We start from the raw sequence: 27,783 nt of genomic DNA, 5'->3' as shown, positions 1-27,783 counted from the left end.
CATAGTAGAATGTACAAGTGGTCCGACAAAAGCGTGCATCTTTTATATCTACAAACTACATAGGGAATTCATAATGCTTGCACAGCTCTGTTAGTTAACATTCACCCTCAAAACCAATACATATTAACATTCTTCTCAAATCACATTAACTCATTAACTCACAGTACGTACAACAAAAACAGAAATAACATTTTTGTGGCTCAGGCAGAAAGTAATCTTACCAGCGTGAGTGAGCGCACGGCTGACCCTCATGGCACAGGTGTTCTTGTCCGCTACTCCTTTCAGCCAGGCAGGAAGACCCTCTTGGTCCACCAGACCATCCCAACTGATGCTTCTATAAAGAGGGTAGTTGCTTTGCATCTGAGAAAAGCTTGGCCAACCTTGACAGAAAGGAATAACTGTTGTTTCATGACTTTGTTAGTTTTTTTTTGTAATTATTAGAAACTGTTATAAGCAAAACAATAATCTCACATTTACAAAATAAATTAAGATGATGATAGTGATAGACTAGACCTCAGGGAAGAGCCTGGTGTAAACGTGTATGTTGCAAGAGTTCCAAGAGTTGTGGACTCAAGTACTTTCTGAAAGGCCCAGGCATTTGCAGCTATTGTCGTAAAAAAAGCTTGTGAGGATACAAAAGGGGCATTTGCATTCTAGAGGTCGTTGGATGGTTATTGTACATAGGGAAACTTTGTACAAAATTGATCACTTTTTATTGGCTGTCTTTTAGTTGGGGTTTGTGTGTTTGTGTGTGGATATTTGTCAGCATAAATTTAGAACCTCTAGACGAATTGTGATGATATATGATATGTGGCATGGGTAGATGTGGAAAGAGTCAAGGTAAATTTTGGGCCCCTCGTGTGTAACCTTGCAACAGAACTTCTTTTTTGTGTCTTTTGTCCTGGACATACTGTGGCCTTGATTTGTTTGCCGTGCTACATAACTTCTGATGTAAGAAAGAAGTGGTATAGATGTAGGAATGGGCTCCTTAGTAGCATGATCTGAAACTGCAGGGCAAGTTTAATTAAAATCGAAAAATGAGAAAGAAATGAAAAGAAATGGCAGACAGATTTCCATGATATTGGACAGAGATGTACACAATGAGCTGGAGACAAATCTTAACAGGCTGTGTGTAGACATGAAAAATGTGAAAACTGGCATTTTGAGTAATCATAAAAAATCTGCAACTATACAAGAGCAAGGAAAATTCAACTAAGGTACATGTACATGCCACCTGATAAGTGTGAACAGGGCTGGGATGGGAAGTGCTCAACCAATCACTAGAAGTGACAATGACGAATAAGTGATATAAATTTAATTTAAATCGAAATACAAACAGTAACGGTAATTCACCATGATATTGCATTCTATCAGGATCCATATTGTAATAAGTGTATGTAAGGTCCAAAATGAATGTCTTTGTAGATCTTACTCCCAGTTACAAATTGCATATGCCTCAAAAACTCACCTGATCCTGAAGAACTCGCACCAGAACCTGAAGACGAAAGAACATGGAAAACGTCCATCACTAAGTAAACGCATTTTCAATTGCAGTTCCAAAAAAGAGGAAGGAGATCCGACACTCGGACACTAAATTGCATTAAATTTTGTTAATAAAGACGTTATAATTAGCCACGCAGCCAGAGAGTCTCTAGATAGTTGTACGTCTAATAATTGCAATATAAAGTGTTTATTCAAAATATGCAACTATGAATTTATAAAAACACTTAGCAAGTACATGTATTAGGTATCTACAAGTCCATGTTATTTGGCCCCTTTCTGTTCCTAGTTCTTTTGGTCGCTTATTAGGTAGAGACTAAATGACTTGACTCACAGCGTTTCCGCCGGTGGGCCGTTCCTTCGGCCTGTACACAAGCAGAGGCCGTCGTATCTGAAGATATTGCGACACACAGTTCATTTATACATGGATAACATATCAACACAAGCTGCAGTTTTCAAAGTGCCCAGCATACAGAACCAAAACAATCCAATGAATTAACAAAACACATAACAAAGCTGCAAATCAACTTAAGTATATCAATGACACAACAAACCAATAAAGTACATAATACAAGCAAATAGATATAACAGCCAGTCAGTTGTCAGTCATGGTCATACGGTGTTTTAAATATAGCACCGTTGGGGTTATATTGCCCCTTACGGGGTGGTATACCCTTTCTAGATATAACTAAGGAATTAAGATAAGATAAAGGAAATTTCTTGTCATACAAGTACATGTACAGAGTAGAGGTTTCTTTTTGTACTGAAGATGAGCTCAGGGCAGCTGTACTCCACTGGCTCCACCCTGAGCTCGTCTGAGTCGTGTGTTATGATAGTGAACCAACCCCCATCCCACCCCGCTTAGCTGTGTGAACAGCCGAGATGTGGGAAGGGGACGTCCCATTGAAAATATCTCACCTAGGACACAGCACTTCCTTCCAGCGGGTCCTCCACACAGCCCAGTCTGGTACTGACCGTAACAGAGGTTACTGTCCATCTTACACTGACCTCCCGCGTTAGAACAATCATTGTCTCCTGCAGACCATGTCTGGTGGTTGGCTTGACCTGATGGTTCAAGATAAGAAAAATCATCAGTACAGTCAAACCTGTATTAGGGGCCACCTCTACAGAGGGGCCACCTGTCCATAGTGGCCACTTTTTGTCGGTCCCTTGGGTATTTTATCTACAAGTTACCACCTCTATACAGAGGCCACCTGTCTATAGTGGCCAAATTTGTCCGGTCCCTTGAGTGGCCGCTATAGACAGGTTTGACTGTATTTGGACAAAGCGCTCCATAAAGTATCAAACTGCCAAATATGTACTAAATAAACTGCCCAATATGTAAACATTCACGACGCTAAACTAACCTGGTATCCAGCCGTATTTAATATAACTCCCGAGTCTCTTCTGTCCTCTCCGCAAACAATACGGCTGGACAACATACAGTCAAACCTGTCTATTGCGGCCACTCAAGGGACCGGACAAATTTGGCCACTATAGACAGGTGGGCTCTGTATACAGGTGGTAACTTGTAGATCAAATACCCAGGGGACCGCACAAAAAGTGGCACTATGGACAGGTGGCCCCTCTGTAGAGGTGGCCCCTAATACAGGTTTGACTGTACAGGCTAACTCCAAACACTATGGGCAGAAGACTTACATGAAGAGTCACACTGAAGGCAGCATCTCCTCAAAGCGTCTCCGCCACACTTGTTGGTCTCGTACCCTGCGAGACACGTCCTCACCGCGTAGTCCTGACACTGCCCACCCTGATTGGTGCATGGCAAGTCTGCAGGAGACGTCTGGTCTACGACTGTAAAAAAAAAAACATTGAAAAGCAACATAAGAAATATATATCATGTGAAAGGAACCAGGAGTTGTTGTTGTTATCCCAGTTCCAAAATGAGAGGTAGCTTCGTTAATCATGCAACTTTTGAAAGCAAAAGAGCAAATGGTTTAGAGCGCTATTTGAGTAAGCTTATAATGTAAAACATTCAACTGTAACGTTGCATTTTACCTGGCGCTTTTTGTTTTAAGCGAATGCCATGCTCGTTGCTGTACTTGAGTCTGTAGCGATTTCCTCCCTCATACTTGTGACAGCGGCACAGGATGGTGGACAGCTCCAGCTGGAACCGACTGTCCCTAACCACATTGGAGATCGTGTACCAGAGAGCGAACTCGTTCTGAAATTGAGAGTTGTTACTGACAGTTACAGTTTAAATAATCCCAATAGGCTCCAGTTCACATAAATACTGTTACAATGCCTAATAATGAGCTCACGCCACTCACACCATTTACAAAATGTCTAGATTCTTTGTAAACAGCTTTTTGAGAAGGCATCACCTTTGCATGTCTATGATAGTTCTCTATATCCATGTCAAGATACCTGGTTGTCTTCTTCCAATTCACAGACTCCAGCGTCTATGAAGCAGGTATCCTGTACCCGGTAACCGTAGTTGTTGATGTGCCTGCACGAAATTGACTCCTCTCTGTACTTCGGGAGCAGAGAACGTGTCAGGCACTTGGTGAAGTCCGTTACCCATGCCTGGCCCTATGATATATATATATGTGAGAAAACAATATTATCAACGTACATGGAGGTACTAGATAGAGTTATATCAAAGAAATCAAACGAGTTTTAGGCATCAATTTGCCTTCTGTTTTAGGATGTGGAATAAAATCATAGCATCACCTGTGCGGTAAACAATCCCTTCTTCCTCTTGAGCTCCTCACAAAACGGACGACCCTCCCGTGACGCGAACCCCTTTAAACCACACGGGTGGCGCCTCTCCAGACAGTTGTAGAAGTCACAGTCTCCCTGCAGAGCCTTGGCCTCACACTCCGACTGGATTGCTGAAAAATACCATTGATTCGTAAGAGTTTATGGGGCCAGAGGTTCAGAGGAGCCCATTGGAGCTTTGTCCCAGCCCACGGCAAACGACGCCCAGGACGGAAGAAGACAAACTATCTGACCTACATACAGAATCTGCTGGGGGATGTGGGGAGCGACCTTAGCCCTGACACTATTGCTGCACCGGCTGCGGACAGACAGAACTGGAGAAGACTTGTGATCGCTGCCGGCCGATGATGAGTTAAGTTCATTAAAACCTTTCTCTGCGTTCGGGCTGCGGATTCACCCCCGTACGAGCCAGTACGGGCGACGCGTGTGTCCCGTGCAGCGAGTAGAGTCAGTTAGGAAGCCGTACGTACGCAGTGTACGTATGGCCTGCATACGGTAACGTGGCTATTCGCACAGAGAGAGTACGTTGTAAGCACGTACAACTCACTCACCAATTACGTGACGAACGATGCACACAACCTTAAGCAACCGTACGAGTGACGTGCGTTGACGTATTTCCTTCCTGCTCTTGTCAGTCTTTACCCACGTTTTCAGAAAAACGTGGCGGACGTGGCCTCCCCCCAAAACGTACGGACAACTTGCACGTTCGTGAAACTGCGTGCTATCTAGTTACAGAAACGTGGACAATCTTTAAGGATCCGTAAGTGGTAAGTACGCCTCCTTACGAAATCCTACGTAATCCAACGGATTTGGGAGCACGCAGACACGCCGTAGCACATAAAGTGCATTCTGAACTTTCTGTGCGTTGGGGCTGCGGATTCGTCCCCGTATGAGGCAGAACGGGCAACGCGCGTGCCCCACACATGTGAGTAAGGAAACTGCACGTACGCAGCACGTGCACGGCCTGCATACGATAACGTTGCAATGGCACAGAGATCGTACATTGTAAGCACGTACAACTCACCACTTGCGGGCGTACCACTACGGGGCGTACTGGGCGTATATTTTCGCATGCCTACGTACTTGAAACTTTCACAAAATGATTCAGATGCTTGTGAGTTGTGTATTGTGCTTACGACCGCGTATGGAAGAAATTAGCCAAAATGTCAATACGGAACTCATGCGGGCTTAACATACACGCAACCGTTAATTTTCGCACTTTCGGTACACCAATCTGGCATATCACAATTGTCACGACCTACTACTGTGTTAAAGTCACCCATTATTACCATATGGCAGTTGTTTGGCCTCTGGTTGATTTTTGTTTGTAAGATGTCATAGTTCCTAACCTTTGTTTTCAGAGTGATACCAATTAACCACTCTGAGATAGGATCAAACGCCTCCGCATTTGGTACTAAGCTCTTTGAAAAGGCAATAGCCACTGCTTGTCTGTGTTTGCCATCTGCATACTTTGAAAAATGCATAGTCTCACTGTTCGAAAACTTGTTCCACGTCATTATCCCAGTTTTTTTAAACATTACGTTTTCTTTTACCAGCTCCTTATGACCGATCTCCAGTGCCTGTGTGACCGGTCACTGCATGCCTGTGTAGAATTAGACAGCATCAACTTGAATCACCATGAAGGAAAATTTCATGGCAATACAGAGTAAAATACCTTCTTTTGGATCGTCTCGCCAACGTTGGGCAGTAAAATCCAAGACATCTGTCCAGAAGTCGCTGGTCGCGTCCACAACCTGGGGTCTCTCATCAGCCAGTCCGTAGTCACACTGGCACTGGAGACTGGTCATAAGGATCTGGTAAAATAAAACAAAATATTTACATAAACTTTTGAAAGTTTAAAATTGACTAAATCCTTGGGCTCTTCGCGTCCACGGCATGCCATCTACCATTGTGGCTATAAGGCCACGCCAATTTAATTTCTTGGTTCTCGGATTTCCCGACCCATTTTTTTCCGATTTGGATAAAAAAAATTAGTCCCAAGAATAACAATATAGGTTTTGCTATCGCAGACCTGTAAAAGAACCCACTGCTGATAAACCAATCAGAGAGCTTCTTCTAGTGAGAGTGACTTGTGCAGTTAACACCTGGAAAGTATACTAGAGGTTGACATGGCACATAACAAAAATAAGTAAATGCAAAACACATAATTTCAGTATAAAAACAATTCCTTTTTTTTCCAAACATTGGTATCAAATCAAAGGAAGAGATTCATTGGATAAGTCATGCCATGAAAAGCTGAAACTTGACTACTCACCTTGTTTTATTGTGTTATATAAGCCTTATATGTTCACCCCAGACTTTTTGCAAATTTTTATTTTTTTATTTTTTTTCGACGGACCGCCCCAAAATATTTCTGAAAAAATCCTAGAACCAAGAAATTAAATTGGTGTGGCCTAATGGCTCAAAATGCGGTTGAAAACAGTTATGATTATTTGCTTCAGTCTATGTTGTAAGAGAGGGACGCATTTCCGGCAGTATCAGCAAACTTGCTGATATCTTTTTACCGTACAATTATCTTTTACGGTTCTACTTACCTGTTCTTTAAGCAAGGCACTGTCCGGTCCGAAAAAGTCGCAAATTTGATACACCTTCATCAGTGCACGTTTGTTCGGTTTATTCGTTGGGAAGACCTTGCAGAATCCACTCTCTACGTAGCAAGTCGAATGGGACCTGAAGGCCAGTGTCTTCACTTCATCGCAGCTGTACGACTTAGACTTGTATATGGGCACCAGGGCCTTCATGCGGCACTTGCGGACATTGTCTATCCATGCCTTCCCCTGGTAGATAAAGATCATCAACCTGTTACAGTAATCTGAACAAATATTACGCACGATCACAATGTACGTGGCGTATACACACAAGGAGACGTAACGGGACGGGACGGGAGACCTGGCGCATCCCCGTCTTGTAATCCTAGACGATACCGGTTACTCTTTTCTATGGAACTCTATGAATTCACGGTTAGACAACAATCACATATGTACATTGTTAAGAAAAAGGCTAGAAGATATATATATCCAGACATTTTCTCGTAGACTGTCTACAGATAATGGCAAGTTAAGATTTTTCAAGAAACTAAAGAAGGAATACTCAATGGAAAATTATTCAACGTTACTAGATAAGTTTGAGGTGAGATCGGCAACGTACTGGACTGTTGTCAAGTATTTTAGAAGCACAATTCCTCCCGCTTAAGGATGCCCCAAAGCCCGGTCTGAGTAGGGTTATGACGTCACTCGTATACGCTCTATATGTCATGTCATATACATGTAGAATGATGTAAAGATCAAACACAATTCAATGATTACCTCATCATTGAAGTCATCATAGTATGCGCGGAACCTGGAACAGTACCGATAGCCATAACCGATTGGGTAGCCCTTCGCTCCACACCTGTACTTATCCTCTAAACACTTGTAGAAGTCACAGTCTCCGTCCTTTGCGTACTGCAGACACGTCTCGTCAGACTGGGATACTATTGACGGAACGGCTGTAAAACAGGTTGGGAATAAGAATATTGACTAAACACATAGTTTCTGACCACCGACAATATACAAAGTTTATCAGACTGTTGTTCGGTGGCAAAACATCAAATGCAAGCAAAAATAGAATCTTGCATACGGTCGGGTCGGCACATCGCTACCATCGATATATGTAAAAAAAGATAGAAAATAAGGTATTTACTGGGGCAACAGGGGGAAAATCCCTCGTACTCGTGCCTGTCGAAGCAGAGCACCGCTTCTCGGTCACACTCACACGCTGCACGGTCGCTCGTGTCAAGATCGTCGCCTGGTTCGATAGAAAAGTGTATGTTTATCACTGAAATGGTGAAACGCTCTATTGACGTAATATTGCTTGCTGTTATTCCGGATACCAGTCCATACCCTGCCTGTTTAGTCATTTGACCAGCATTCCTGACCACCATAAAGAAAGCAACTATTTTAGCCAAATGTTAAGCTTTTTTTATTCACAAGCTCGCATCAGATGTGAGGTTTCCATCAGCAGAGGATGTCATCCAAATAATAGTAATCAAATCAACATAGCCTTTGTAGAAAATCAACAGCTTGTCTATATTTTAAAAGTAAATGCAATGACTGTTTTACTCCGAATTTTAAGAATATTCACGAAAATAAGCAGCATTCACGAACGAAACTTCATCAGTGTGTACGCACCACAAGTCACCCATCCCCTCCCAGCAGTGTAATCGTACGTGATCCACTTGGCATTCGGCGCATTATTGTCATAACACAAGTCATGGACTTGGCAGCACCTACAAAAGTATCGAAGTGGCAAATGGTTAATACCCAGCCTTTCTTCATCCTGATTTGACATATAGTTGATCAGATTTGATGCCATAGGTTTATCTGTTATTTCGACTATTTTTTTGTTTCTTCGTAAAAATTCCAACAAAATCCAAATTTCCAACGTAGTAGGACACATCTGCTCATCTGCATACATTCAATACAACAACATGTAATGTAATGTGTGTATTGTAGAAGAAGCCTTATCACGTGCCTCTTGTTTATTTGTTTATTGAACTATGGAGGGTGAGACAAAACAGGTGACAGGTAACCTCTACAAGTTGTCTCCCCGAAACAAACAAAATACACATTCAAGTCAGTTATAAGATACAAAAATGGTATATAAAATGATTATAATCGGACACAAAATATAACTTATATACAAAATGCACAATGAATAAGACTTAAATACAAATGAAATTGGTGTTCGATTAACGTGTCCTAGTGGCGAAACACGTAGAACAGGAGCAAAACGAAGTCCAGGTGCATGGGGCGTCTGCATCATAGAGCTGTGTGAATCGGTTGTGTCGTTTGAAAGTAGACATGTGTGAGGACTGAGAGACACAGTGGCCCATGGCTCTCAGGTTCCCATCTAGCCCATTTCAAATGCAAATGAGTCTTGGGATGTATGAAGTAGCAAACTGTTGAGTTTTAGTTCTAAAAAGTGTTGCCCTAAAGCTTCTAGTGCCTCCAGAACAAAAAGAAACATTTATAAAATAAATAATATAACTATGTCTGAGTGCCCATTTACGTTTTACAAAGAGTAGAACGTCGGCAGCTTCTCTCCTATAAGTACTTCACATCAAATGTGTTTTAACTGCAATGTTGTTGTTGGCTGCATTACAAAGTTTTACAAATTAAAAATTGCTGGTATTACAAAGCTCTCGACATAACGAGTTAAAATCGTACCTGTCGATCCCGTCCACAGGTGTTCCGGAACCGCCCCACCCACAGTAGCAACCGTAGAAATTGTAGTGCAAGGCACTGCGTCCGGTCACTGTTTCTATCATATTCGCGAATTGGATCAGGTTTCGTTTTGCCCGGGGCCGATGTGGTGGCTCATCGCCTGACTCCGAATTTAGTCCTGAAAGGAGAGGCCAGTAGTATATGATCAGGGGTGCCTAAGCATTTGCACGAACCCTATGAAATTCGTACGAATATTATGTGATACACACGAATCACTATGCGAAAACGCACGAATATTATGAAATTCGCACGAATCACTATGCGAAATCGTCAGCGTGTTGTGGAAATTCGCACGGATCATTATGTGACTCGTACGAGCCTTATGTGATTTGCACGATCCTTATGCAAAAACGGCGGCCGGGAGGAGGCATGATTTTGAGCGTTTCTACCCGAGATATTTATATTTCAAGGCATGGAATGGACATTTACCGTCGCAAAGATGTATTTGATAGCCTGTGAGCTACTGTTTAGCTTCATTTCGGCGTGTTACATCGTATTTTCAGTCGCCGAAGCGGCGAAGCCGCCATCTTGAAAATCCCGCTCCGTTTGTCACGTGACCCAGCCAGTGGTTGCGCAATTTCGCATAAGGATCGTGCAAATCACATAAAGCTCGTGTGTGTCACATAGTGATTCGTGCGAATTTCATAATATTCGTGCGTTTTTGCATAGTGATTCGTGCGAATTTCATAATAATCGTGCGTTTTCGCATAGTGATTCGTGTGTATCACATAATATTCGTACGAATTTCATAGGGTTCGTGCAAATGCTTAGGCACCCCTGATGATACTATATCACCAGCAGTTACAGTGTTCTGATATTACCACATCAGTAAAATGATAAAGAACGGTTATAAGATTTTTTGTGGCCCCTTATAATTGCCAGAGTTCAAGCCAGAAATAATTCAACAATTTTAATAGCTAGCCATGGCTGCTTATGAACTGCATGCTTAGATTTGGTATTTACATGTACCAAGGCAAGGTGTGTCATGCTTGAACAAACATGTTTGACAAACTGAGTAAAACATGCGATTATCGACCAAACTTCTGTTACCAAAGTCGCTTAGGATACTACATGTCCCATAAAGCATCTGGACAAGGATGGACATTCAACATAGGACTGTCACACCTGTCCGCACTATCAATAAGGCGGGCAGCCACGTTAGCCTAGCGGTCTGACAGTTTCGCCCACAAAAAAGCCATGGCAAGGTGTTATAGAACCAAATGTTCCCAACTGGTGGCTATACTGTGTATTATATGAAAGTGCAACTGTCTTACCGACTGTAGAGCCGCAAAGAACGAGCAACAGAAGCACAGATCCGGATGAAAGCAACATCTTACACGCAGTTAAAGGGTGTCTTGTTTTTTTCCAACCCTACTTCCTTGTCGCCAAGCCTGAGCGACTGCACCTGTGTACTTATCAAACAACAGAACAATAGAGCTGGCTCAGAGCCAACGTCGCATAGGATCTGGTTTATGTGACGTCAAATGTTCTTCAAATATTAGTCTTCGTGTTGATGGTGAGAAATGGATGCATCCATGTGTTATGCCAAGTAGTTATGCCTTGCAGTTTAGACTTCTGCATTAAATTGCATAACCTGTCGAACGGTCTGTTTTCATGATAGTGTTACAAGACATTTTTTTTCATGTAGGAGGCATTTTTGGATACACTAATGCCTACCTAGACTCCTTTGCAGACCATCTTGGGGAAGGACATAGCTCATGCAATACGTGGTCATCATCATATCGTTCCGTACCAGTACTGCACCAGCCAGGCCACGGCCCTCTCATTACCACTACGTGGTAAATCCATGCAAAAACAATCACTTCAAAATATTTTTACCTACTAGTAGACGTCTCAACTATCTAATCTTTACCCCCACTGCAAGGCTGGATTGGTCAGGTTTAATTTAGTTTAAAAAGTGGGAGGTCAAATCTAGCGTTTTAGTTAGCCACAGCCAGAAGAATGAAATGACTAGTAGTTAATCCCGTCCTAAAGGCCCAGTTTAGCTGGAGAGTTGCCTGTTAGACTGTCAAAGGTCACAGTTTTATTTTTCAAGTTTAGAAATAAACATGCTTCTGTCCTGCTTAGCAGAAAGCTCGACATTTTTTATCCAGATTTTCATTGGTGAAACACCAGCCATGTGAGAATGTTACATTTCTGTTGATTGTAAATGATTAAGTATTATACCTTATCTGTTATGATCATACTTTTATGCAATGTACTGTGACCAATACAATCATAACAATTTAGTATCATATGGTGTTTTTGCCACATTGTGAGCAGATTATTATGTACTGTCTGGAAATGATCCCTAATCAACAATGTTACTGAGGTAATACCACTTTTCCTCTTCTTTCCCCTCATAGCAGGGCCTTTTCTAAATCAAAATTCTGTCAAACACTCTCTTTTTAGTATGGAATTTAAGTACTAGACTTATATATTCCATTGGACTATACAACACTGTATACCCACAGTGAACACCGTAGCGTGTTTAGTCCAGTGGTTAGCCCCCCTTCCTCTGGAACTAGAGGCCATGAGTTCAATCCCGGCTGTGTTGCTGACCCAACATGCACACTACCGGAAAGGGTTGCAGTCCTTAGGACAGGATGTTAAGCTGTGGTCCACTGTTCATTGTGCTTGTCAAAATGAGCTATGGGAATTTTCCCAGTACATGTACAATGAACAAGAGCTATGGGAATTTTCCTGGTACAATGAACAAGTAAATACTGTACACAGCATCTTTCTTCTCTGTCACCACCAGTGGAAGACCAGCTCTTCAGTGAGCTAAAACTGGATCGAGATCACTTTCCTTTCAGAGATAGGCTGCACAGTGTACTAAATAATTTATACATTCATAAGTGCCTTCGTATGTACTCAGTGACCGTACATATACTTAGTATGGGCCTTTTCACCTACCCCATTTCAATATGCTTACAGTGTGTAAGTCAACTGCAATTCTATAACTCAGTAAAATTTGTGACATTCTACACATTAGATATACATGAACCATCTTTGTATTGCATACCCCTTAAGCATATCTAGACAGATATGTAGTACATGACCTTCAAAGTAAAAATAAACAATAACAACAAACTATCTTAAGAACACCAACTTAACCTGGCATCTTGAATGGGGCTGACCTAATCTAATGATATTTAAGGCTATTAGGTCATTGGAATAGATTAAGTGTAAACTATAGTGTAAACTAAGGCACTTGAGCTAACTTTAAAAGGTACTTGAGTGTTTTTCTGCTCGCTCGTTAGGGATTCAGTGACACCAGTGAATGTGACTGGAAAACTAACCAACAATGTGTCAGTACCCACACTGCTGGGTCTGACTACCTGCATCATCTTTGCTGTGATCTATCAAAACATGCTGTATCCAGGAAAATGCAACACCATGACACGTGTTAAGTGTATAAGGCAAGTACAAATCTATAACTCTGTGATATTATGAAGTAAATGTACAATATGTGACAACTTGTAAGTAGTACACATGTATATACAAAAGGACAACTTGTAAGTATATACATTAAGGACACTGAACCTGTAGACTCTCCATTTTTCAGAAGGAATGGCTGTCCATCATATACATAAACTTCAAGGTAACAAGAAACAGTAACAAGAAACAAACTATCTTTAAGAAGACGAACTTAACCTGACATCTTGAATGGGACTGGCCATCTAATATTACTTTAGGCCAAGTTTTTTTAGGTCATTGGAATGTGCTGACATGCTTTCTGAAGGCTGTCTACCATGGTGTTGTATACTGCAGTGTTGAGGTTCAGACGATCGTCGATGTGGACAGGGTCTGGTGTGCTCCACACCCCTCCCCATGTCAGTCCTGCGGCTTGGACTTTACCGATGAAGCAGGTAGCATCACTGTCACTTTGACCTGGAAAAGCATTTGGTATTATAAAAGCCCATCAATGTTTTGTGAAAGAAATTGATAGATGACAAATATTCTGGGGATTAACAAGGTTTTTTTTTAAAAATTCACTTATCACTTATCGGGCAAGCACACAAAAAATCAATTGTCCGAATCAACTTTCCACTTGCCCGAAATTGAACTGACATTTTTCTATGTATTTTCACTTCCACCAGTAGAATTCTTACAGTTTGCTGATTTTTTCTGTGTTTTTAAATACCATGCTTGATAACATGACTGAAAAGTATATTGAAATCTCACTAATGGACAGGTCTTACTTGCCCTAAGCAACTAAGGTAGGATATTCGCTTGCCCAAATGGCACTTTCACTTGCCCGAGATAATCGGACTTGTCCAACATTTCCTAAAAATGTCAACTTGCCTGAAAAAAAGATTATGTCTCAGGGAAATTGTATGTATATTTGCATGATCTGTCAATGCATGATTGTGTACATGTTCCAAAGTACCTCTCAAGCAGGAGCTATTGCAGAGAGTCCCGTCTGGTCGCTGGACATTCATGTCGATGGCATGGCCCACAAAATGGTTGCTCCGACTGGACGGCGTGACAATCGCTCCTGGAATAATCTCTCCAACCTTCCGCCATGAGTGTGTTATATATACCTATGTGTAAAACCGGTACATAAGTATACGTTTACAGTAACAAAAAAGTCAACATAAAGTCGTTGTAACTGACCAACACATATTATTATTAAGTTTTGTCATGATTCAAAAGATTGGCACCCGAGCAAATTAGAAACACTATCAGTGCAAATTATTGAGAACTACTAAATCTAGAGGATTATTGACTCTTATAATAGTGTCTACTACTAATTGATCCTAATTGTAGACTGATTTTAAGTTACTACCAGTATGTAAAATGTATAAGGCACATAACTTATATTATTTTATAGTGTTGTTTGCAGTGCAATTGCCATCAACAAATCACACCATACCTTGACATTGCATTTTGCAGCTGCTGTGTTAATCAGGTCCATGGAATCCCTGAAACCATCTTCTACATGAATTGGGTCGCCCACAAACCTGGTATTACTGTAGGGGCGAACTGTACAAGTTGAACCTGTACAGGAAAGAAATCATCACCATCATTATCATTATTTCACCATGTCACATTCTCCAAGCAGAGATTGGGTTGAGGGTAGTACTAGTAGTGACAAGGATTTCTTACCACTCGCTCCCCTTTAAAAGGCTTAAAGAATTTTCTCCGTTTTGTGGTAAAGGTGAAAGAAAGCGACCGTAAGAATTTCCAGCCACTACATGTATCTCCCCGACTGAAACACTGTGCTTGGAGAACAGTTATATTTTACAGAGGGGAAACATGTAAAAAATGCTTACTAAATGTAATAAGAATAAAACTGCCAGACCATGATGAAGCAACTAATGAATATATATTATCATTTTACAGTTCAAGAATAGCTTTCCTCTAACATGTATGCATGTTTATTGCCTTTCTGTCTATAAATCATATACTAGATATTTATGCTATGAAATGTACCTGATGTTCCTTCACCAAAACCTTGGCCTCTGAGCCACTGAGCTCTTGCTACAACATCATTGGCATAGTCTCCACCCGTTGTGCCTACATTCATGCCTGCGTATGTCTGCACATTACCACAGCCCGCATTGTATCCAGAAATGCCGCCTAAATGAAAATATGTTAGTAACTGGCATGAAAACAGACGCTTCAACATTTTATGCCATCACACAGAAGACTATACTGCAACAAGCACTTGACTGTTGTGTAAGCCATATACATTGAACTTGGCACTGGAAGTGTGTATTTTCCATTAATCTTATGTGTCAGCAGCTAATCATATGGTAAGAGTTCCTGGCAAATCACAAGCAGGATTTCAAACCAACTTGATAGCAGAAATGTGACATGTGAAAAGAAGAAAATCTCAAACTACTACCTTGAGCAAAAGAAACAGTAAATTTTCTGCTGAATTGTGTTTTCATGAGTCCAAAACAGCTATTCAAGATTTAAAAAAAATAGAAATCAATATCTGTGATATCTGTGATATCTGTGACAGGATTAAGCACAATGTCATGAATGTATCAAATTGTGTGAGAGAATGATCATACCCTTGAGAGCCATTTCCGCTGTCCAGTCAGAATGCCTGTTTTTCACACAGTTGATGGTGTCAATAAGAATCTGGGTTCCTTGTTTTATGTGCTCCGTGCTATATGGTCCCCCGACAGGAGTGTGGTACCGCTTGTCAACCTAAGGAAAGTCAAATAGTTTTACAAGTTACAACAGATCAGATAAAGACGTGAGTATCATACAAAAGCTGCATCACATATACATGAAATGAAAGGTGAGAGTCCAGAAAACATGGGATGGACTAGCCCTGTTGTAATGATTGTACAAAAGAACAGAGATGGGCACAGCCCTATGCACCATCAAGTGCAGGAAGGTATCTTCCTTATACTGTAGATTAGCCATTTGCACTCCCCATTTGCCAGCACTTTTTGTGCAAATATCCAGATGGTGCAACAAAGCGAAGTTTATATTTAGCTGGAAAGCATCACTTCAGGACTTTGGGATCAGTGCAATTTAAGCAGAAGTGTGCAGTTATCCGTTGTGAAATTAACTGGCTTCTACTGTACCTGCATAAGGCCAAAGCCATTGCCGTGGTCTCCATATCCATTAGTGTCCAGCGCGTTCCCTGCCCGTGACTCACGACTGATGGTGGCAGCAATGACAGCTGGGTCCATGTTCTTGTCAGCAGCAGCCTCCTCTATCTGTGACTTGTAGTTGTTTAAACGGGAGAGGTCGTTTCTCGCCAGCTGTTGGGATGCTGGAACACCTGAATATGATTCACAAATAAGTCGGTTTAATATTGATCTACTGGTCCGTGTCTCAACAAACCTATCAAAGTGTAAACATCATTGTTCTGAATTCGAATGGAAAGACATATTTAATGAACAATGTCTACAACCAATATGCATCAATGAAAAATTATAATAAGAAGATCAATTTTGATTGACCGTACCATTGTAGCTTAGACCATCTTGATTCGCAGTTGTCTGTGAGGCTCCAGTGGTGTCCACGTTCATGATGTTCCCATAGTTTCCTGCAGATTGGAGTGGAAATAGGTATGTTAGTTTGTCATGTGAGAAATTTATAAGGTTTATACTTTGAAACAAGCGAGGCTGTTTTAATAACAAATGCCAATAATGTTATTGATGTATGATATATGATGATCAAAAATATCCGTTCAGCAAACATCTTTTACCTGAGCCAGTTCCTGTAGAGCCGGAATTACCTAATAAAAAAAGGAAACCTTTTCTTTAGGATGTTCACTTCAAAGTCAATAATATGCAAGATGAATGCCTGATAATTTTGTCAGGTTGCTGTTATCTGTTTCATTACAAAGTGCAAGTTTGAAATGCCTGAAACTCACCTGATCCTGAAGAACTTCCACCAGGTCCTGCAGACAAGAGAACAAGGGCAGTTCCAAATTTCTGTCCCTCAAAAACTAGATATATTTGTGGATATTGGCCTAACAATTTACTCTGACTCATTTTCTCTCTACATCTAGATAGATAATGTTGTTCACTAAACTGGAAATACTGGCATACAACTAAATATTTTTACATCAGAGTTACAGCAGTAGAGTTATAGAAGCTTGGGAAACTGAATATAGGTGAACTTTGACAACTTTGGTTTGGCAGATTAATCATGTATGAATAAATGTTATGATAAGTCATTCTAATTACATTGCTGTTTACTTGACTTGACTTGACTTTATTCGGATCCACACTTAGCTTAAAGTATTTTTTTCTTACTCACAATGGTAGGGAGTTAACTCACCTGGGGTACAGCACTTCCTGCCAGCAGGTCCTCCACACATCCCAGTCTGGTACTGACCATGGCAGAAGTTACTGTCCATCTTACACTGACCTCCTGCGTTAGAACAGCTGCTGTCCCCTGCTGACCATCTCAGGTGGTCAGCTTGACCTGATGTTTAGGATTGAAACAAAATAGCTCTTAGATCATTTAAACAATTTTTACACAGTAAATGGTCTATGTTTGTCCAACAACTTTCTGAAGGGTAGAGTATTGGCAGCAATGTGCATTGAGAGTCAATAATGCTTGACGGTTGTGTTTGAGGAATGTTTCTGTAGAAGTTGTAAGACTTTGGGGTTGCAGATCAGTACTAGAGCATTAAAAGTTAAAGTTAAAGTTGCGCGTACATCTGACAGTGTGCAGAGGCTTAGGATGGCGCCCATCTCCCTTTCGAGTAGCCCTTGGGCCACACATTTGTGCAAGTCACTACAGCAGGGGGCTGGTCCGCTGGAAGTGATGTGTGTTTAACTTCCATACTCTTCCTCATAAGTGCTGAGTGCTAAGCAGAGAAAGCAACATGTACCATTGGTATGACTTATTGGCCAGGGATCGAACTCACGACCTACCAATGATCAACACTCTACCCACTCGGCCATTGCACCGGTACATAAAAAAGAGTATACATTGTACTCCGCAAAATGGCCAAACACCGGTACTTTGATGAACTGCGAGGTTGGATTTTAATGCAAAAGTTATGATTAAGCCAACAATCACTGAGACACGTAACTTACATGAAGAGTCACACTGAAGGCAGCATCTCCTTAAGGCGTTGCCGCCACACTTGCTGGTCTCGTACCCTGCCAGACACGTCCTTACAGTGTAGTCCTGACACTGCCCGCCCTGGCCGGTGCACGGCAAATCTGCAGGGGATGTCTCATCCATAACTACAACAATAAAAGACAAGGTTCAGCCTCGGTGTGTGAGTTTCCTTGCAGCACAAGGCACTCTGGGACTTCGTTGGCAACCAATCTCTCTCCCGGTTCAATCCAAAGGGAATCTGTCAGGGTGCAGACCCAGCCTCTGACTGAAAAGCAGCTTAACATAATGATCTTCAACTAAAAAACTTCAGGCAATTCATGTGAAAGGACTGTACACATCTCTCCTCAAAATCCATGGAATGTTTCTTATATCTAAACTGACATTGTGACTTATCTGGGAAAGCAATTAGGCATTTATCATGTAAGGCATAGTACCTGGTTTAGGACGTTAGTTTTACATTCAATTTGTTACTCACCGGGTGCTTTTTGTTTTAAGGGACCGTACGGCGTTTAGTGAGGGGGGAGGGCCGGTCGCCAGAGGGTCGGGTCAAAAAATTTTTGCATGGCCCTCCCCCCTGGTAAATTTTTTTTTGCTAGGCCCTCCCCCCAAGGCAAAATATTTTTGCTTGGCCCTCCCCCCTCCTATCAACTTTGAAAAAAAATATTCAAGACGCCAATAAAACACTGCGCTCCCGCATTCGGAAATGTCCTTTGCGTCATACTTTTTCATGATTTTCATCGAGAAGCAGATTTCTCACCCCTAGTAAAAAAAGGAAAACAGAATGGCTCAAAATATCTGCTTAATAGAGGCATGAATATTTGCTTTATAGAAGCTATTTCATTGTTTTGATATTAAAACTACACCTAAAAAGCATTTGTACCTGGATTTCTAGTAGATTTGCGCCACGAAGCGGCGCGCGCCCCGCTCCATCCTGAGCGGCTTGACGGAAACTATTTTCAATTTACATATATTTTGGACTTTTTGTTGGTTCTGTGGTAATAACTTACGGTAAATCGGGGGAAAAATGAAAACCAAAACGACAGCACGATTCGACTTCCAAAACTGTAGTGGGGAGGGGGGCGCCGACGCGTGACGCTGATTTTCCCACGGCGGGGTAAGACCGGTCGCCGGCGGGCGTGAGACCGCAGACTTGCAGGAGATATTTTAGAAATGCCACGCTTTTTTTGCCACGATTTCCTGCATTGCTTTTTTATGGGAAAATTTGCTGGTTAGATGACATTTCTATGAAAAAAAAATACGAGGGTTTCAAGTTTTTGAGAACGACGTTCCGAACACCATCGATGTTCGGCGCCAAAGGCACGAAGAATCGCAAGGTAGGTCCGGGAGAATTTTGAAATCTTGACCCTCTTAAAAGCTATTTCCTTCAGTTTGAGGAGATATTTTGCTGACAAACAAAGCTAACTTTAATAGCATTTCAATTTAGAAATACAAAATTAAATCCCCCCCAAACACATTATCACGATGTCGGTCATCAAAGGCGCGAGGCCGGTCACGTCAAAAGGGATCCAGGGAAATTTGCAAATATCTACCCTCGAGCTCTGAAACGCCATTTCTTACATTTTGAGGGCACTAAGACAGGGGTACATTTTGCTGGCAGACTTATACAGAGTTTAATAACATTTCTGTACGTGAAGAAGGTTTTCGAGGGCGTCATGCATAAGCCCCGCCCCCTCCCTTTCGCATTTTCACTGTGTCCCGAGCGCCAACCTCGGGCGATCCCTTGCAGAGGTCCAGAAAAATTTTGAAATCTTGACCCTCTGAAACGCCGTTTCTTGGATTTTAAGGGACATATTTTGCTGGCAGACCAAGCTATTTTTTTTTGCTTGGCCCTCCCCCCAAGTAAAAAAAAATTTGCTCGGCCCTCCCCCTGGCAAAATATTTTTTTGCTTGGCCCTCCCCCCCCTGGCGACCGGCCCTCCCCCCTCGCTAAATGCCGTACGGTCCCTAAGTAGATGCCATGCTCGAAGCTGAACTTGAGTTTGTAGCGACTGCCTCCCTCATACTTGTTACAGCGGCACAGAATGGTGGATAACTCTTGGTGGAACCTACTGTCTTCAACCACATCGGAGATGTACCAGAGAGCGAACTCATTCTGAAATGGAAAGTGTCTCTATTTGTATTTGTACTTATTGACAATGAAAACAATTCATTACACTGGGTCAGCTCGCGCTGATAACGGCTGACCCACGGAAATACAGACGAACCTACCTGCATAACCTATATCAAAAGCATTGTGTTGTTTAGTGTGTTGTTTAGTCTCAGTTTAAAGACTTTAAATAACCCCACCAGAATCCAGTTCACTTCTTGAACACAAAGCTAAGTAATTTGCTTGCTTTGTAAAGCCTTGCCATGACATGTCTATAATTACTATGTTTTTCTATCCATGTCAAAATACCTGTTTGTCTTCTTCCAAATCACAGATTCCAGTGTCTATGAAGCAGCTGTCCTGTGCCTGGTAACCGTAGTTGTTGATGTGCCTGCACGAGATCGACTCATCTCTGTACTTTGGGAGCAGAGAACGTGTCAGGCACTTGGTGAAGTCATTTACCCATGCTTGCCCCTGTGACATGTGAGAAAAACAAGATTATCAGCAGGTATTAGATATACAGAATACACCTTGTAGTATTTTATGTATGTCACACTCGGGAGAACCTACCTTTCAATGCGAAATGTGCCAGAAAATCTGGTCTCCACAAACCAAACCAAAACATAATGTTTACAGCAATTCGAAAGTCTGAATCCAGTACTCAAACTTTCAAGCACGGGCGCACACTGAGTACATTCAATCCATGCGATGAAAGCATGTGTAATACAAGCAGAACCCACAATATGATATGGCAAGTTAACACCCAATCTGGAACGCTCACATCAAACGTCATTGCATCCCAGGTATGACATAAATACTTAAACCGCTGTAAATGAATGGCTGCTAGTCATCAATCCTGGCATTGATCTATTTTAAGTAGCGGAACAATGTCATAGCATCACCTGTGCGTTAAACAGTCCTTTCTTGATCTTGAGTCTCTCACACAATGGACGACCCTCCTGTGATGCGAACCCCTTTAAACCACACGGGTGGCGCCGCTCCAGACAGTTGTAGAAGTCACAGTCTCCCTGCAGAGCCTTGGCCTCACACTCCGACTGGATTGCTGGAAAATATTGTTCACTTTGTTGAATCATAAGAATAGTACAGACTTACAGAAAAGGCTACAGAGAGTGTGACACCCTGCCAGGCTTAGTTACCCTTTCTGGGCTCCCAAGGGTATGCATGGGGGGTTGGCCTCCCATACCAATGCACACCCTTCAGAATGGGACCGGTTAGCCTAGCCTGGCCTGGTAGACAGCTCAGCTTTTTCCATAAACCCAAAATAAAAATTAGCCAAAGCGCAATAAAAACTAAACAGCTGGTCAGAAAAGCCATGAGATGTTAATTTCTACTGTTTCATTGTAATGTTAATGTCCTATATTTCACAATGCAAAGGCTATCAGACTGTATCATAGCAAGCTGAGTTTGATGTGATGATCCTTGGCAATCATGGTCGTCCTATCACTCAGTGTCAACACTCTGACTCTTCAAATTCTGTCCGCAAAGAAAAAATAGCACCACACTGAGGCACTGTGAGGGGAAAATCTCATAGCAAAAAATGGCAAAATACCTTCTTTTGGGTCATCTCGCCATAGTTGAGTCGTGAAATCCAAGACTTTTGTCCGGACATCGCTGGTGGCATCCACAATCTGGTGTATCTCGTCTGCCAGTCCGTAGTCACACAGGCATTGGAGACCGGTCATAAGGATCTAGTAGAATGAAACAAATGTTTAATGACGTTGGGAAAGTTTAAAATAGTCTATCATAGACCCCTTCGCGTCTGCAGCCCACGTAGCAGACGACAAAAACATGTAACTGTTATCTGCATGACGTTTTCGCGCGTCTCGCGAGAGCTTATTGGCCCGAGAGTTGTACGGAAATGCGAAAACCGGAATAGCGAAAATGCATTAATTTTGTGATGTAAAGTTATGTCCCGAATTACCGTATCTAAATACGTTTGAAAACAGTAAAAAAACAGTCAAGGTTGCAAAATAGTTATTTTTCTAAGCAAGGTCCATTTACCCACTATGACAAAGAGGATTCAAAGAACGATATCGAAGTAGTAACTAAGACTTGAAAAGTACAATGTAAACTACATAGGCTATTAGCCGTGACGATTTTAGTCAAATCCTACTCACTTGTTCTATAGCCAAGGCGCTGTCTTCTCCCAGAAAATCGTCAGCCTCAAACACCTTCAGCAGCGCCAGTTTGTTTGTCCAGAGGACCTTACAGAACCTGTCCCCACTCTCCGTGTAGCATGTCGGGTGAGACGTGAAGGCCAGAGTCTTCACCTCATCGCAGCTGTACGAGTTGGACTTGTATATGGGCACCAGGGCCTTCATCAGGCACTTACGGACATCGTCTATCCATGCCTTCCCCTGTAACGTAAACGTCATCCGTAATCTTGTCAAACCACAACGATATTCAATTCAGCGACAGTCAAATCAAGGACCATAGAAAGGCCTCCTTGGTCAGATAAACGTCAAACGTAGCAGGCTCACGCGTTGGACTTTTTTGCGTATCAGATAATGGCCTTACAAGAAAGAGTTTGTACAATTGCAACGTTCGCGAAATGACATGCAGTGACTCAGCCAGCACATAAACAACAAAAAGCCCATGTCGAAAGGGTGGCTATCAAACGGCAAAGGTTAAAGAATGTGATGACACTGACTACAGAGCGAAAATAACGCAATGTTTACCTCAGCATTGAAGTCGTTGTAGTATATGTGGAACCTGTTACAGTACCGATGCCCGTATCCCACAGGGTAGCCCTTCGCTCCACAGCTGTACTTATCTTCTAAACACTCCGTGTAGAAGTCACAGTTTCCGTCTTCTGCGTACTGCAGACACGTCTGTGCTGACAGCGACTCTACCGAAACATTAGGGCTACATGATCTATTTGAGATCATTTGAGTTCACACTGCTAGAAAGTGATACACAGGCATTGTACGAGGCGATTTGTCTTTGAAAACGTCGAAATGATTGTATTGTATTTCAGCCAATTTTGTCACAGATCCTGGTATTCATTTCTTCATGTCGAATGTAACGTTTAGAGGAGCTGCCAGAATGGAACTCCGATATCCTCTACAGCAGTCGCGGAAATGCGTTTTGATATTTTGAAATGATTAGGAACGATCATAAAATTTATGGTTGCTAGTACAGCCTTCTATTTAAAGCCAGGAGGCGTCTGGTGCAGAGGACATGATTTCACAATGATAACAAATCACCACATTCGCAAAACAAAAGCCGCCACTTGGAAAGCACCTGCACTTGCGCGATCGCATTACATGTCCTAATACCCCCCTCACATTAGGCGCGATTCGATCGGACGACGAGTCTGGGAGCTCTAATTTACGAGGAAGCATGACCCTGACGGGAAGGGGGAACTCTGCCATTTCTTCGTCGGCATCAGGGTCATGCCTCCTCGTAAATTAGAGCTCGCAGACTCGTCGTCCGATCGAATCGCGCCTAATGTGAGGGGGGTATTAGTAAACAAAGGCTGCGTAATGATAAACCTATTCGGTACTAAACTTTACTCAGTAATCAGCACGACCGGAAGATGATGTATTCAGTATTTCTTATGGTATACATATAGCCACTCACTACCCATGAATAACAGGATTAGATTTAGTGTTTACACATGTACCTGTACCATGATAAGGTGTGTCACGCATGAGCAAACACATTTGACAGATTGCATGAGAAACACAAGCGACGTAGACTCAAGATCGATTGGCTGCGTCAACCTTCTAGTACATAAAACGTAAATTACGGAAAGAGGATCAGTGCGGTCTACAAAGCCCCTGGACACAAATCTAGATGAAGACGACTTTCAGTCACCATTGGCAGTCGTTAACCTGTTTGCGCTAAGGAGAGCAGCCATGTTCGCTGAGCAGTAGGACACTTCCGCTCACAATAGCCATGGCAAGGTGCTACACACAGAAACAAACGTCTACCGCTGGCGACCCTACTGTTGTACATGTACTATAGCGAAGTGTAACTTTTTCTTACCGATTGTAGAACTCCCCAGAACGATCAACAGAAGCACAGACCCGGCGTAAAACAGCATCTTAGACGCCGTTTAACGCTGTCTTGTTTTTCCCCAAGCCCACTTCCTTGTGGCCAGACCTGAGCGCACGCACGTATGTCTGTATTACAATTGAGTTGGCCCAGAGCCAACATCGCGGAAGATCTGGTTTCCGTGACGTCAGATGTTCTGCAATTAGAAGTTTTTTCGCTAGACGTCGTCGGTGAGAAGTGGTAGTCGCTGCATGCATGTGCTATGATTTCAGATTACCTTTATTAAGAATAGCCTAAATTATCTATCTGGGTAGACATTATCCATCATTCATCTTTATGTGCAGAATTCAATATTTCCTATTTTTGATATCAAGGGGGGAAAGATGTCTACAGCCCTAACCTAAACATGTTAAACACTGGAACCCAGCCCTATTTCACTCTCTTCCTAGCCTCCTTTGCATACCTTCTATGTGCAGATGGCATTTTTTGAGGAAAGCACTGATTTGCAATTTTCAACGTCTGCTTACACCATGGGAGCTCAACGCAATAAGCCCTCTATAAGTGTGATTTAATCAGGCTACTAAGAAACCTCTATGGAAAAAGAATGGTAGTCTTTTGAAGAAATAGCATCATACAGATGGTATACTTAAAAAGTGGTGTTCAAGAAGAGCAATTTATCACTGGACATCTGCATAAAAACACACAACAACAAAAGGCAGAGTCACCATACTCACATGCATACAGTACTATATATAAAGGCGGAAAGGTTGCTCATACATGTCAGATCATGATCATGGAAAATTGGGTGTGTGACAAAAGAAACATTAGCCCGAAATATTTACAAGATGCTTAAGCCTTAAGAGAATGAAACATAGATTAAACATACTAAAATATGATTCATATTCAATAAAGATGTTACAGTTGCGTATATTTTACAGTTACAAATGTTGAGTATATAGAGTTACCCTTTCTGTACAACCACAATTCCCATTCTTTTGTGTAAACATGTACACGTGATTACAAAACATGGGCCTCATCTAGGAAAGCATTAGCACAACACGTTACGACTTGTAAACCAGAAATATCATGATGTACACATGTACATATACTAGTATGTTACAGTAGATAAAAAACAATATGCAGTATTAGCATGAACTATAGTGAGCAGCTGTTTAGTGAGAGATGTTTTCGGTAGAAGCATGTTACTACTAGTATACAAATCGTTTTACAGTATGATATATTGGTATATGGTATAACATTCAGAATGAAGAATAACACAGATGAATATGTACACCATTCCAAATGTGCTTATTGAAACATATGTAGCTAAAAATAAGACAACAAAAAATGAGCAACTTGAATTGCCATGCTCTTATACACAGGGTTTTATAATGTACATAGGTAAAAACAGTAATTTCTCATCGGTGGAAGAACTTTTCCTTAGCAGCTTCAGTTCTCTGTAGTGAGTTGACCTTCCTCTTGATTCTGTCCTCTACTGTAGCTGCAGTGTGTGTCAGCAAACCACTGCAGTAACAAGAGAAGTGTGTATCATTAGTACTATACAACACATGGCAACAATATTACCCTTAAAATCTTCTGTCTTCTTCATGGAACTCCTTCTGACCAAAGAGGCAGTCTTTTTCAACACATTATGGGACAAACTATGTATGTACAGAAAGACTAAGATATAAAACTACAGATATAGGAAATATTCCTTCCTGCATCTTATGTTAGGCAGTGAGAGATCACTGAATGCCTGTTTTATGTTATATGTATTTCTAAACTTATCACTCATATACATATGTGTGATCATTCTTACATCATTATGTTATTTTTTTAAGTATTCCAGTATCACTTATTCTTTCATGATACATGCAGATATGGACACTACATGTATGTAAATATATATGAAGCTATGGACACATTTCTGCACAAGGATGTAAATACAGTATATGCATATTTCATACATCTGGGATGTAAAGTCTTTTCATAAAGTGTAGCAACACTATCTTTTTCTTCAACACTCTACAAAGAAACTAGCAATGGTTTTAACTTACTGGAAAGCTCTCTCCTTCCCCCGGAATTTTTCGTCCTCTTCCTTCTCCTTGGCTGCCTCCTCCTTGTACTTCTGAACGCGCTGCCAGCGCTCGTCGTCACGTGTCTTGGCATCCTCCATCATTTCCCGACGCCGACGCTCCAGTTCTTCTGGGTCCAGCTTCCTGCATGATCAAGAATGTCATCAGAACAGAAGACATTTTCTGAGTCAACTCTACAGTTCGTCTATTAACATAATGTGCAAATTGAAATTAGAATTTCTAAACAACAGTATTAACAAAGTGTCAAACTAACCTGAAAGCTGTTTATCTCCAACCTCAATTATAACACATTGATACAAGTTTTAACTTTATTCAAAGCTTAAGATGAAGCTTAACTAGCAACAAAATTTTGAAAATTATCATTGTCCAGTAAACAGGTAAATTGACTGCCTTTGTAAGATTGGAATGATGCTTCATGTTACAAAATGACTCAACAAAACTAAGGCATTTTACAAACACTTCTAAGGTGTTAACACTGAGGCATCTACATACGCACACACATACCTCTTGGTATTTTCTCCCTTCCTAAATGAGGGTCCGTTTCTCTTAGGTGGTGACACACTTCTTGACAGGGACCGCTTTCTCCGTGGAGATCTTCTTACTGGTGATGGTGACTTCCTCCTGATGGGTGACCTTGACTTTCTCCTCACAGGTGACCTTGACCTTCTCCTCACAGGTGTCCTTGACCTCCTTCTCACAGGCGACCTTGACCTCACTGGTGACCTTGACTGGTGCCGTCTGGATTTACTTGCAGGAGACCCGCTTCTGTTTTTTCTGTGTCTACTCCCAACTTTTGACCTTGGAGATGGGGTTCTTGACCTTCTCCTCACCCTCGACCTTGAGGGAGAAGGAGTCCGAGATCTCCTTTTGTCTTTTGAGGAATTTGACTGAAAACTGGCCTTGTGTTTGTTACCTGACCTTGGTGGAGACTGGGAAAGACTTCTTGACCTCCTAACCTTTGACCTGTGCTTGACCCTTACTGGGGGTGACATGCTCCTTGACCTGGACCTGTGACTTTTGCTGGCTGCATGTCCGTTGAGACCTCTCCCCTCCTCACTGTCACTGCTGCTGGCCCTCTTGTGCTTCTTGTGTTTCTTCTTCTTGTCTTTCTTCTTCTTCTTCTTATCCTTCTTGTCCAAAGTCACCTTCAGCTATATAAAGACAAAGAAACCTACATGTAACAAATGCCCCTTTCCCATTTAGCTAAGCCTGTGCTATAGAACTCGATACTCATCTACAGTGAAAAATTAGACAAATTAGAATGTACACCTATACAAATGAATGTGCATGAAACAAGCCAGCATTTTTGGAAAGGGATGCTACAAAGATGCTACATGTATTTAGTCCAAGCTAAGACTGAAATCAAATAGAAAACACAAGAGCCACAAGAAGTGTTTCAGCCTAGGAACCACACCACATCAATATTTAATAGTACACAGTTTGAGCAATGTAAGCATTTGTCTCATCCTCACACTCAGGGTTG

At 41.8% G+C, this 27,783-nt stretch overlaps 3 protein-coding genes across 3 annotated transcripts in view; all 3 read right to left on the bottom strand.

The window, feature by feature from the left end:
• The window catches only part of LOC118406063, a 34,164-nt gene extending 22,899 nt beyond the window's left edge, over nucleotides 1–11,265 (bottom strand). Inside the window, exons 1-15 of the mRNA XM_035805921.1 lie at nucleotides 10,799–11,265; nucleotides 9,468–9,642; nucleotides 8,430–8,527; nucleotides 7,942–8,046; nucleotides 7,566–7,747; nucleotides 6,795–7,037; nucleotides 5,915–6,053; nucleotides 4,192–4,352; nucleotides 3,886–4,050; nucleotides 3,517–3,682; nucleotides 3,160–3,312; nucleotides 2,419–2,565; nucleotides 1,835–1,891; nucleotides 1,469–1,495; nucleotides 222–380 (exon numbers count right to left, since the gene is read on the bottom strand). Coding sequence (XP_035661814.1) covers nucleotides 222–380; nucleotides 1,469–1,495; nucleotides 1,835–1,891; nucleotides 2,419–2,565; nucleotides 3,160–3,312; nucleotides 3,517–3,682; nucleotides 3,886–4,050; nucleotides 4,192–4,352; nucleotides 5,915–6,053; nucleotides 6,795–7,037; nucleotides 7,566–7,747; nucleotides 7,942–8,046; nucleotides 8,430–8,527; nucleotides 9,468–9,642; nucleotides 10,799–10,856 — 2,035 coding nt within the window. The 5' untranslated portion in view covers nucleotides 10,857–11,265. The remainder of the gene's footprint in view (nucleotides 1–221; nucleotides 381–1,468; nucleotides 1,496–1,834; nucleotides 1,892–2,418; nucleotides 2,566–3,159; nucleotides 3,313–3,516; nucleotides 3,683–3,885; nucleotides 4,051–4,191; nucleotides 4,353–5,914; nucleotides 6,054–6,794; nucleotides 7,038–7,565; nucleotides 7,748–7,941; nucleotides 8,047–8,429; nucleotides 8,528–9,467; nucleotides 9,643–10,798) is intronic.
• Nucleotides 11,266–12,520: 1,255 nt separating this feature from the next.
• Nucleotides 12,521–24,588, bottom strand: LOC118405744. Its single transcript, XM_035805457.1, has 19 exons — nucleotides 24,196–24,588; nucleotides 22,884–23,053; nucleotides 22,323–22,562; nucleotides 21,755–21,893; nucleotides 21,087–21,247; nucleotides 20,494–20,658; nucleotides 20,048–20,190; nucleotides 18,553–18,572; nucleotides 18,050–18,202; nucleotides 17,283–17,429; nucleotides 16,873–16,899; nucleotides 16,705–16,734; nucleotides 16,462–16,542; nucleotides 16,076–16,275; nucleotides 15,551–15,689; nucleotides 14,964–15,110; nucleotides 14,404–14,528; nucleotides 13,918–14,071; nucleotides 12,521–13,418 (listed from the first exon to the last, which is right to left on the bottom strand). The coding sequence occupies exons 1-19, from the start codon at nucleotides 24,251–24,253 to the stop codon at nucleotides 13,234–13,236; spliced, it is 2,484 nt and encodes an 827-aa protein (XP_035661350.1). The 5' UTR covers nucleotides 24,254–24,588; the 3' UTR covers nucleotides 12,521–13,233.
• Nucleotides 24,589–24,869: 281 nt separating this feature from the next.
• Nucleotides 24,870–27,783, bottom strand: part of LOC118405747 (pre-mRNA-splicing factor CWC25 homolog) — a 6,162-nt gene continuing 3,248 nt past the window's right edge. Inside the window, exons 5-7 of the mRNA XM_035805463.1 lie at nucleotides 26,805–27,451; nucleotides 26,262–26,423; nucleotides 24,870–25,728 (exon numbers count right to left, since the gene is read on the bottom strand). Of these exons, the coding sequence (XP_035661356.1) occupies nucleotides 25,623–25,728; nucleotides 26,262–26,423; nucleotides 26,805–27,451 (915 nt within the window). The 3' untranslated portion in view covers nucleotides 24,870–25,622. The remainder of the gene's footprint in view (nucleotides 25,729–26,261; nucleotides 26,424–26,804; nucleotides 27,452–27,783) is intronic.

This window comes from Branchiostoma floridae, chromosome 18 (assembly GCF_000003815.2).
Source record: "Branchiostoma floridae strain S238N-H82 chromosome 18, Bfl_VNyyK, whole genome shotgun sequence".
NCBI lineage: Eukaryota > Metazoa > Chordata > Leptocardii > Amphioxiformes > Branchiostomatidae > Branchiostoma > Branchiostoma floridae.
The sequence above is the reverse complement of the archived record's forward strand: the minus strand, read 5'-3'. Positions and strand labels throughout refer to the sequence as shown.

Coding starts and splice junctions, on each gene's coding strand:
- LOC118405744 (XM_035805457.1), bottom strand. CDS start 24,253: ATGCTGTTTTACGCCGGGTCTGTGCTTCTGTTGATCGTTCTGGGGAGT. Junction 20,191..20,493: donor ATTTGGAAGAAGACAAACAG/GTATTTTGACAT, acceptor TTTCCATTTCAG/AATGAGTTCGCTCTCTGGTA. Junction 13,419..13,917: donor CAATAGCTCCTGCTTGAGAG/GTACTTTGGAAC, acceptor ATGCTTTTCCAG/GTCAAAGTGACAGTGATGCT.